This window comes from Cajanus cajan, chromosome 5, assembly GCF_000230855.2.
Source record: "Cajanus cajan strain Asha chromosome 5, NIPB_CcT2T_4, whole genome shotgun sequence".
Lineage (NCBI taxonomy): Eukaryota > Viridiplantae > Streptophyta > Magnoliopsida > Fabales > Fabaceae > Cajanus > Cajanus cajan.
The window spans coordinates 29,139,134-29,151,025 of NC_138521.1; the positions used below are offsets into that span (position 1 = coordinate 29,139,134).

General features: G+C 39.7%; 1 protein-coding gene across 1 annotated transcript; it reads left to right on the plus strand.

The window, feature by feature from the left end:
* The first annotated feature begins 8,658 nt into the window (after nucleotides 1–8,658).
* Nucleotides 8,659–9,135, plus strand: LOC145957946 (uncharacterized). Its single transcript, XM_083074382.1, has one exon. The coding sequence runs from the start codon at nucleotides 8,659–8,661 to the stop codon at nucleotides 9,133–9,135; it is 477 nt and encodes a 158-aa protein (XP_082930508.1).
* The last annotated feature ends 2,757 nt before the right edge of the window (nucleotides 9,136–11,892 follow it).

The following is an 11,892-nucleotide window of genomic DNA, read 5'->3' on the forward strand; positions in this document are numbered from 1 at the left end:
CATGTAATTTGAAAGAAGAAAAAAACTTAATTCAATCACTTTACATATATGTTATTAGCGAGTTTGTCAAACAAAATCCAATTATTATGTAACTTATCATACAAAACCCACCTATTAATTCTCATTAATAAAAAAATCTCATTAAACATTGTTTTGCTACACAATTGTCTCTATCTATCTACATGTTAGTCATGTTTTGGTGGTTTTGACTTTTGAAAGATCAAAACAAACTTTGTTGAAATCACAGGAATTAAGATAATTAATTTTAAATTTAATAATTTTTTTGTTATAAAAAATTTAGATTCGGGTAAAACACAACCCCAATGCAAGTTAGCATTATAAAATATAAAGCACAAGAAAACTATATTTAATCCAAGATTCAAATCAGTAGGAGTAAAGATATTTAATCAACTACATCACTCTTGCGATGCTAAATTTAAAAGATTGTAAATAAACTAATCCAAAATTTGAGAGGTTAAAAATATATTTAAATCTTAAATTAATAATTTAGATACTTCTTAAGAAATTATTTTTTTAATTTATTTCTTAAAATTTCATCAAAATTTTAAAATATCTATATACAAAATACTTAATTTATATAATTAAAGTTCTCAAATGAATTCTCGAACTATAATTTGTTGAAAAAAAAATTATAAAGGCTTTTTTATTTCTCGAAATTCACACGATATCATTACTTTTATTCCCATGATAACTCTACTTAATTGTTGTTTATTTGTAAACTGGTACAATGGTTTGCTTATTCCAATACCACTATTGGATCTAAGGTTTGAGACATGGCATTTCCTCATAATATATATATATATATATATATATATATATATATATATATATATATATATATATATATATATATATATATATATATATATATATAACTCTACTCAATTGTTTTGAAATATATTAAAGTCACGGTTCCTTCGTATCCAAGAAATACATTACATTATATTCTTCAAATTAATGGGTCACCATAAAGTTATAAAGGCAGAGATGTCATGTACTCTTCAAAAAGAAAAAAACAAATAGAAAAAAAAAACAGTGTAAATTACTTTAATATGTTTGACTCATAAATAAAACAAGTTATGTTGAAAGTTTAGCGTAAATAGTCTAAAAGAATTTTTATATTATTATCCTATTACAATGTAACATATATGATAAATTTGATTTTTATAATAACTATTTTGAAAATTATACTAATAATAATTTATAATTAATCAATAATGTTTACCTTGATAATACAGAAAATTTTAACTTGAAATTTTAAAAGTTTTAAATGATGAATATTTTATTAGTCCTGACCATTTGAATCTACATGCCTATACAAGTTACATACTTTTTTATTTTAAATTTAAAATATTTTAAATCAAAATCTTATATTAGGATATTTTTTCAAATAAGGATGAGCTCGTAAGGAAGTAGGGAAGTAGGAAAATAGAAATTGAAATATTTATTAATTCTTCTCTAGTTCTTAGAGTTAATATCATATCTATAATTCTTTTTTGGACTCATGGGCATGGTTCACATTGGCTAAACATTATGTTAACACTAACAACAATTGATCTTGGGAACACCATGTCGACCACTTGTATCTCAAGGTAGACCATATTGTGAAGAAAAGATAAATAATAAAAAGGTTGAATATTGTATATCAAAAACGCGCACTTTTTCATAGTGAAATAGTAATAATAGTCAAATGGAGTGTAAAGACTATTATTAAGACTATCTCCTATTTTCAATCTAAACAAATAGAGTTTCACTATCTTTAAACAAAGATACAATTGTTTTTTCAACAAGTTACTTTTAGCTCAACTCTAAGTATTATTTGACGTGTCTCTTTAAGTAACTATCCAAGTATTCTTTTCACAACAAGACTCTCTCGACTTAACAACCAAGTATTCTTTTTTAGAAAAGTTTCTCTAGGCTCAACCAAGTATTGTTTTATAGACAAGCTTCTTCAAAATCAACCTTATAACAATGATTATAAAGGTTATAAATTAAGATGTTATTTCGTCTCACTTAGATGTTATACAACCAATATAGTACAATAAGCTTTTTACTAGAAAGAATGAAGTTTATACACATGTATAATTTATAGTGTGTCTCTTTGTGTATATGTCTTTTGTCTCTCTCTTCCTTTCTAAACTTTAAACCTTCTTATATAGTAGCTTTGGAGAAGATAACCTTTCCAACAATTTGAGTCCTGCTCACAAGTTTGTTTCTTTTGTCTTTAATATTTTTCCTTGTGATGAGAAGTAATCGTTGACTCATTTAATGCAAGCATTAAATATATTTCGCCAAATGATACCTCTTATCTAATCAAGGAAGTTACTTGTCATCTTTTCACACTAAACGAAGCTTGCAGAAGCAATGCCAACGCAAAGCAACCAACAACAATGCCTTTATTTGTTTTTCTCCATAATTTCAGGGATCGACGTCCTTGATTTTGACGAAAAGTATGATTTTGTTCTCTTTAACAGATTTGTAAGTTCCAAGATAGTTTTCTAGTTTGATTTGTTAAGGAATAAGGCATTCAAACGAGATTTATCATTAATTTTAATAAATAATGAATATTTAATGTATATGAGACAAATCGTATGTTTCATATGATTCATATCATTTTATAGACGATTTGCGTCTTACACTTCGTCTGATAAACATTTTCAAAAACATTTTATCTTGTAAAAATGTTTCATTTGTTATTAAAATTCCAAATCTTGAGGGATCCAAAATCATTTTTTGACTTAACACTTACAACTATTTGTCCAAGAGGCTTGGTTATATCATATCTATATGTAACAACCTAGAGGAAAAATATGGATAATTGAAACAATGATAAAATAGAATAACAAATAACAACTTATTCAATAATCATCTTAACTTGTTTTTTTCCTAATGGGCTTATTAGGCCATTTTAATATTGCTTGATCCCTATCAATATTGCCCTATCAAAACCAACCTTACCCTTAAGGTTGGACATGAATTGTAAATTGGGACCTCATCAAGTTGGATGGCCTACATGAGGGTCTAAATCTATTAATTGGGGACCTACAAGGTTTGAGGTGTTCCTTCATCTTTGTTAGATCAAAGGATGACCTTGGATCCCTTAGGAATATGATTTTTAATGTTAACAAACTTAAATGTTTTTGATAAAGAAATGCCTTTTTATATTGTACGAGAAAGACAAATTAAAAAGACGATTGGTTACAATGGCATGTAGTTTTTAAGATGAACTACTTCATCTGTCTAAGACAAGTGCATTAAATATTTTATTTATGATGTCTAATAACTAAATCATATTTGTTTATGATATTCCTTAACATATTGAAGGAATAAAAACCTTTTTAGGTACTTGAAAATCAGAAAAGAATGAAGATTTACTTTTCATTAGAGAAAAAAGATAAACAGATATCTTAAATCGTTCAAAGTCTTAGATAAAGTCATTTCCGACTGACACTTGCAATAGTTCCTCCCATTTCGTACCTTAAAGGTAATAAGTAACCTCTTTGAATAAATAAAAAGTGACAATTTGGTGAGATGCATTTAATGCACCAACGAACATCTTATCATATAAGGAAGGAAAACGAAGAAAGATGAAGCAAGCCTATGAGAATTAAGATCAAAGATTTTCAACAATTATCTTCTTTGAAACACTTACATAAAGAAGCTTGAAGATTAAGAATGGAGAGACATACATACATTGAAGAAAACATTCTTTGTGAATTCATTTTCTAATACATTATGTACTTAATTGTTGTTGTATTACATTTTGTGAGTAAGACGAAACTGTTAAGATACAAATAAAGTCTCATATCATTAGAACAAGAGGATAAATATGATTTTATGAAGCACAAACATACTTCATTGGTTAGGGGCCTTTTAGGTGATGATCAAAAGTAAAATTGTGAGGGTTTAACCCCAAAGTGGATAATATCTTGCCATTGTGGAGTTATGTGTGCAAATATACTGATAAAAACAAACAAGATATAACCCTTCTCTTAATATAAATATAACCCACAAACATATTGACCATAAAAAGTCCTAACAATGGTATTAGAGCTACAAGTTGGACTTAGTGATAACCAATAACCCATGATTATAATAAAAAATGATATAATGATTTACAAAGATAAATTTCACTGAATAAGAGGTTAAGTCCTTTGTTTTAGGGGAGGATTGTTAAGTCCCACACTATAAGAAACAAGGGTTTATAAAATCACACACATACTCTATTAGTTATAGGTATTTTAGGTGATGACCAAAAGTAAAATCGTAAGAGTTTAATCCCAAAGAGGATAATATCTTGCTATTGTAGAGTTGTGTGTGCAAATACCCTGATAAAAACAAACAAGATATAACCTTCTTCTTGGTAAATATATATATATATATATATATATATATATATATATATATATATATTGTACTAACCGTACTTCGCACCCGGGCTCCGAGCCCGGATTAGCAATACAAAACAACCCCGGGCACGCGGTGCATGATGTCAGCCCGATATTTGAGCAAATCATACCTGATTCCGAGGATCTCGTCCCAGACTAGATCCCCCCTTCAATTATATCATATCATATCATGATATATCTTATCTCAAGCCCAAAAGCCCAAGGCAAACCTAGATCACCTCAAGGTACGTGCATTATATATATGAGACTATTACTCATGCAAACCCTAACTTTGGCATCGAAGTCTCTTTTGCAGGTACCTCCCCCATCTTGGAGCACCAATACATCAAGCAAATGAGGCTCACCGATCTTACTGGACGGATCACCCCTACGACCAAATTCTGGTAAGAACATTTGGCGCCCACCGTGGGGCTGATCGAGACAGCCCTCATCGGCCACCTGTATGGTTTCTACTAGAAGCCACATTAGACGAGCAACAGAAGACGCTGCACACTCAGTCACCATGGACAGCGACACTGCGACCTTGAGAAGGCTAATCGACCAAGTCGAACAGATGCGCCAGTAGCATGACGCTGACCTGCGCAACATGCGTGCCCAGCACGAAAGTGACATAGCGGCGATACGGACCGCCAATGAAGCAGACCTCGCAGCATTACGAGCCGAGAATGAGTACATCCGCGCCCAGCTCCCTCGACACCTTGGTAACGTCTCCGACTCTCAGCTCAACCTCAGCGGAGCAGCGCGGAGTGGGGCAAGTCGGGAGCCCGGATCAACCCTTTCACGGGAGGTAATCGGTGCGATCGCAGGAGGCTTCGCAGGAGGGGGAGCCAGCAGCTCGGCCCGCAAGAAACACCTGCGCAAGGTTAATCGCGTACACTCCGCCACCTGTGCTTTACGCCGGAACCCGCCAGTGATAACTTTCACCGACGACGACTATGTCGGGGTCAGCCGAAATCAAGACGATCCCATGGTCATAGCTGTGGCATTGGCCAATTGGGAAGTTTGCAAGACCTTGGTCGACCAAGGAAGCTCGGCCGACATCCTATACTGGCCAACATTCCTCAGGTTAGACATCCCCCACTCTCTCATACAACCTCATACCGAACCTCTAGTCGATTTTGCAGGAAAAAGCATTCACACTCGGGGATATGTAGACCTATTGACGACTTTCAGAGCACTCCCGGTTTCCAGACAGGTCCTGATACGATACCTACTCGTGGAAGCCAACACCTCCTATAACGTCATCATCGGCAGACCAACCCTAAATCAGCTCGGGGCGGTGGTGTCCACCCCGCACCTCACCATGAAATTTCCAGGGCACGATGGGAAGATCATCTCCATCAGAGCAAACCAACAGGTAGCGCGACAATGCTACGCAGAAAGCCTGGAAACCGTCTCACCGAGCGAACAGCGCAAGAACGACCTTACCGCTCTGGCTCACACCGACCACGAAAAAATCACCGATCTCGACCCGAGATCCGACATTCATGACGAACGACCCAGCCCCGTCGATGAGCTTGACGACCTTCAAATCGGCAAACTCCCTGGACAAACCACGAAGATCAGCCGGCAATTAACCCCCGAACTACGACAGCAACTCCAAGCGGAGATCCTCAAGAACGCTGACCTCTTCTCCTGGTCTAGCGCTGACATGCCCGGTATAGACGCAGACTTCATCTACCACAGATTAGCAATACATAAGGAAGCAAAACCAGTCGCCCAAAGAAAGAGGAAGGTCGGCGGCGAAAGACGGGAAGCCGTCATTGCCGAAACGCAGAAGTTGCTCAACGCTGGCTTCATCCGTGAAGTCAGGTACACCACATGGCTGGCAAACGTGGTCCTAGTAAAGAAGCACTCGGGAAAGTGGCGTATGTGCGTCGACTATACCGACCTCAACAAAGCATGCCCCAAGGACTCATACCCCTTGCCGAGCATCGACAGGTTAGTCGACGGAGCCTCCAGACATGCCCTCCTCAGCTTCCTTGACGCTTACTCCGGGTACAACCAGATAATGATGTACCCACCTGATGAAGTGCACACGTCCTTCATCACTGACCACGCCAACTACTGTTACCGGGTGATGCCCTTCGGCCTAAAAAATGCGGGAGCAACATACCAGCGGCTGATGGACAAAGTATTCCACCACCAAATTGGGCGAAACTTGGAAGTTTATGTGGACGACATGGTGGTTAAAACCATCTCAGCAACGGACCACGCCTCCGACCTCGCCGAGGTGTTCGCCCAGATCAGGAAGCACAACATGCACCTCAACCTGGAGAAGTGTGTCTTCAGCGTCCAGGGGGGTAAGTTCCTCGGCTTCATGATCACCAACAGAGGAATCGAGGCCAACCCCGAGAAGTGCAAAGCCATCATACAAATGCAAAGCCCACAAACGGTAAAAGAGGTTCAACGCCTGTCCGGACGGCTAGTCTCGTTATCCCGCTTCATCCCCAAACTTGCGAAGAAAGCAGGGCCAATCTTTACCCTGCTAAAAAAGCCAAAAAACTTCCTTTGGACAGATCAATGTGAAGAAGCTTTTCAAAGATTCAAAAACTTCCTCACAACTCCGCCAGTCTTACAGAGGCCGGATCACAATACCGACCTCCTTCTCTACCTGGCGATGGCAGAAAACGCCATCAGCGCTGTCATCATACAAGAACACCAAAAGACACAGATGCCTATCTACTTCATCAGCCGAGTCCTCCAAGACGCGGAAAGAAGATACCAGATGATCGAGAAGCTGGCGTTGGCACTGGTCACCGCAGCCCGGCGACTCCGACCCTACTTCCAGAGCCACCAGGTGGTAGTCAAAACTGACTACCCCATCAAACAAATTGTACGAAAACCTGAGCTCGCCGGACGTATGATTGCCTGGTCGATAGAACTGTCCGAGTTCGGCATCCAGTACGAAAATCGTGGACCCCTGAAAGCCCAGTGCTTAGCCGATTTCGTAGCCGAGCTGACGCCAGCTACTACTGAGGAATCCCAGGCATGGACCCTACATGTTGACGGGTCCTCCAACTCCAAAGGTGGAGGTGCAGGCATCATTCTGGAAGGGCCAAACCAAGTCACCCTGGAGCAATCCCTCAAGTTCGGCTTCAAAGTAACCAATAACCAGGCAGAGTACGAGGCGCTCCTTGCCGGTCTGAGGCTAGCCCACGATCTCAGAGCTCGAAGAGTGAACTGCAACAGCGACTCGAAGCTCATGGTAGAACAGCTCAGTGGGACATACCAGGCAAAAGACACCCTCCTACAGCAGTACTTCCACATTGCATCCCGCCAGATCTCATCTTTCGACGAATTCTCTATAAAACATGTACCACGAGAGCAAAACGCCAGAGCAGACCTCCTATCAAAACTCACTAGTACTAAACGGCCAGGTCAACACCGAACCATCATCCAGGAAACCCTGCACTCACCTAGCCTAGACGACAAAATCGTCAATGTCAACGACATTGAAGAACGGGGATGGATGGCGGACATCTGGAACCACCTGAAAGAGGGGACCCTGCCCAAAGACAAAGACGAAGCACGAAAGGTGAGAATGAGATCAGCCAAATTCATCATCATCGATGATGAATTATTCAAACGTGGGATTTCCACTCCACTGCTCAAATGCCTGACCACATCTCAAGCAACCTACGTCATCAAGGAAATCCATCAGGGGATATGCGGAATGCACTCCGGAGCGCGCTCAATGGCAGCCAGGGTACTCCGAGCTGGATACTACTGGCCCACTCTGAAGTCGGACTGCCAAAACTACATCCAAAAATGCAAAGAGTGCCAGCAATTTGGCAACGCACACCGACAACCCCCCGAAGCCCTTCACCACATGATGTCAGCGTGGCCTTTCTCCTAGTGGGGAATGAACATCCTCGGGCCATTCCCCCCCGCGAAGGGTCAGCTAAAATTCCTCCTAGTGGCAATCGACTATTTCACCAAGTGGATTGAGGCGTGCCCACTCGCCAAAATCACCACCGAGAACATGCAGAAATTCACCTGGAAAAACATAGTCTGCAGGTTCGGGATCCCCCACACCATCATTACCGACAATGGACGACAGTTCATCGCAGAAGAATTCGAGAACTTCCTCCAAGAACTCAGAATCAAGCATCTCCCAACCTCAGTGGAGCATCCCCAAACCAACGGCCAGGCCGAAGCAGCTAACAAGGTCATCTTCTGAGAGCTTAAAAAATGGCTCGGGAACGCAAAAGGGTAGTGGCCCGACATGCTCCCCAGCATCCTCTGGGCATATCACTGCACCCCCCAATCGACCACGCAAGAAACACCCTACAGGCTAACTTACGGAGCCAACGCAATGATCCCAGTTGAAGTCGGAGAAGCGTCCCACCGACGCCAAGTCTTCAATAGCGAACAGAACGCCCAAGAGCTGGCAGCCGACCTCGACTTGGTGGACGAACTTAGAGACGAGGCCCAAATCCATGAAGAGGCCTGCAAGCTCCGAGCTTCCCGGCGATATAATTCCCGGGTGAAACCCCGCTCCTTCCGAGCAGGCGACCTGGTATGGCGACTATTAGGAGAAGCACGGAAAGACATGTCAGATGGGAAACTCGCACCTACTTGGGGCGGCCATTTCCGAGTCACAGAAGACTTGGAAAATGGAGCATATAGATTGGAAGAACTCAGCAGGAAACCCATACCGCGAACTTGGAATGCTACGCATCCCAAGTTCTATTTCAGTTGAACTTTGCACCAATGAGCCGTGCACTCTTTTCCCGCCTCAGTCTTTGGCTGAGAGGGTTTTTAACGAGGCACACATTTTCATCAATAAAATGACTCGTCCCCTTTTATTCACACTCTTACTTTCATCATTTTGTCCACAATTACTAGAGGTCGAGTACGAACCTCGCCACGATTATTAGAGGTCGAGAACAAACCTTGTCGTAACTGTTAGAGGTCGAGAACGAATGATAGAAGTAAGAAGGAGAAGTGATGAATGAACTCCTCCAAGCTCCTTCTAGGCACGGATCTTCTTCAATAGAGATGAGACCGAGATGTTGAACACCTTAGAGTGAAGAACACTTGCGGAAGATAAGGTCTAAACCTTAGAGGGAAGTATCCAAGCTCAAAACTCAAGGGATTGCTCACTTCAAAGATAAGGAAACTAGGTTTTCCTAAAGGATTTTTGAAGGCACTCTCTAGGGTTTTCTCTTGGAATTCGGTGACTCTTGAAAGATGGCTGAAATGTATTCAGAAATCTCATATAATCAAAAGTGTATTACAAGGTGAGAAAAGTTACATTTATAGGAGAAAATTAGGGTAACTTGGCGGCACCTTTAGTGAACCAAAGTGGCGCCAAGTTTGAATTTCAAATTTGAATTTGAAATTCAAACTTTGGCCATCTCACATGATCACACGGATGCTACCCTCATCTAAGTGTCATTTAAGAGTGATTTGGATTGAATTTGAAGCTCACATGGCCGGATCCACCCCATGCCATCCATGTGACTCAAATTCAATTCAAATTACTTCTAAAGGATGCTTAAATGTAGCTTACTTCTCCTATTAATGTATTCTTCATATATTCCTAATCTAATGACCGAAATACATTGGTCTAATGAATACAATGAATAGGAAAAATTACAAGAAGAAGAATGAGCCCAATATTGGGTATCAAAAGCCCAAAGCCCAAGAAGCCCAAAATTAAGCCCAATACACCTAAACCCTAATCTATGGTCAAAATACAAGACCAACAACAAAGTAAATTCCTATACTAAGAAAATACAATTAAACATGGTGTTCAATCAATCAAAGCCCAAGTGAGAAGCACCCTAGGCCCACCAAGCCCACTGGGCCCACTAAGCTCTGAAGCAGTCAAATCTTCAAGTAACCTCCTAGCCATTGCTCTAGTGGTTGGGTCTTTAGCCCATGCTCTTCCATCATTCCCTCCCTCTTGAGAAGGATTCGTCCTCGAATCTGAAGACTCTTCCTCATCATCACTAGCACCTACAAAAGGTTTAAGATCACTAACATTAAAAGTGGTGCTGACTCCATAATCAGAGGGTAAATCAAGTCTATAAGCATTATCATTGATACGCTGTAAGACCTGAAAGGGACCATCTCCTCTAGGACTGAGTTTGGACTTCCTTTGATTTGGAAAACGTTCTTTTCTTAAGTGAAGCCAAACCCAATCACCTTCCTCGAAGATCATAGATTTCTTGCCTTTACTTCCTTGTTTTGCATATTTCTCATTTTGATTTTGAATATGAGTTTTAATCCTTTCATGAAGTTTCTTGACAAAATCAGCTCTTGACGCCCCTTCCTTATGAATGAAATGTGCAACATTAGGAAGAGGTATCAAGTCTAAAGGAGTTAAAGGATTAAACCCATACACAACCTCAAAAGGAGAAATATTGGTAGTTTTGTGAACTACCCTATTGTAGGCAAATTCGATGTGGGGCAAAAACTCATCCCAAGATTTGTGATTACCCTTTAGGATTGCCCTAAGCATAGTAGACAGAGATCTATTCACTACCTCAGTTTGGCCATCTGTTTGAGGATGACAAGTAGTTGAAAAGAGGAGTTTGGTTCCTAGTCTTGACCACAAGACACGCCAAAAGTGGCTTAGGAACTTTGTATCTCTATCTGAAACTATAGTCCTAGGAAGTCCATGAAGTTTAACCACATCTCTAAAGAAAAGTTTTGCTATGTTGCTTGCATCATCTACTTTGTGGCATGGAATAAAATGAGCCATTTTACTAAAACGATCCACTACCACAAAGATAGAATCCATTCCCCTTTGGGTTCTAGGTAAACCTAGCACAAAATCCATGCTAATATCTACCCAAGGAGAAGAAGCAACAGGTAAAGGTGTGTATGTTCCATGAGGCATTACTTTAGACTTAGCTTGTAAACAAGCCAAACATCTAAAACAATTCCTTTGGACATCTTTTCGCATATGGGGCCAATAAAATTTTTCTTTTAGCAAACTAAGAGTTTTCTCAACTCCAAAGTGCCCCATAAGCCCACCTTCATGACTTTCTTTAATTATTAATTTCCTAATGGATCCTTGGGGTATGCATAACCTTCCTTCTTTATACAAGTACCCCTCAACCATATAGAAACTATCAAAAGCTTTTTGTTGACATTTTTTATAATTATCACCAAACTCAAGATCTTCCTCATACAACTCCCTAATATTATCAAATCCAAGAATTTGAGTACCTAGAGACACAAGCAAAGTATGTCTCCTAGATAAAGCATCAGCTACCACATTTGATTTTCCTTTCTTGAATTTAATGATATATGGAAATTGTTCAAGGAACTCTAACCATTTGGCATGCCTCTTATTTAACTTACCTTGACCTCTTAAATATTTAAGTGACTCATGGTCACTATGAATGACAAACTCTTTGGACACAAGATAGTGTTCCCAAGTTTGTAAAGCTCTAACCAATGCATACAACTCCTTATCATAGGTTGGGTAATTGAGGGAGACACC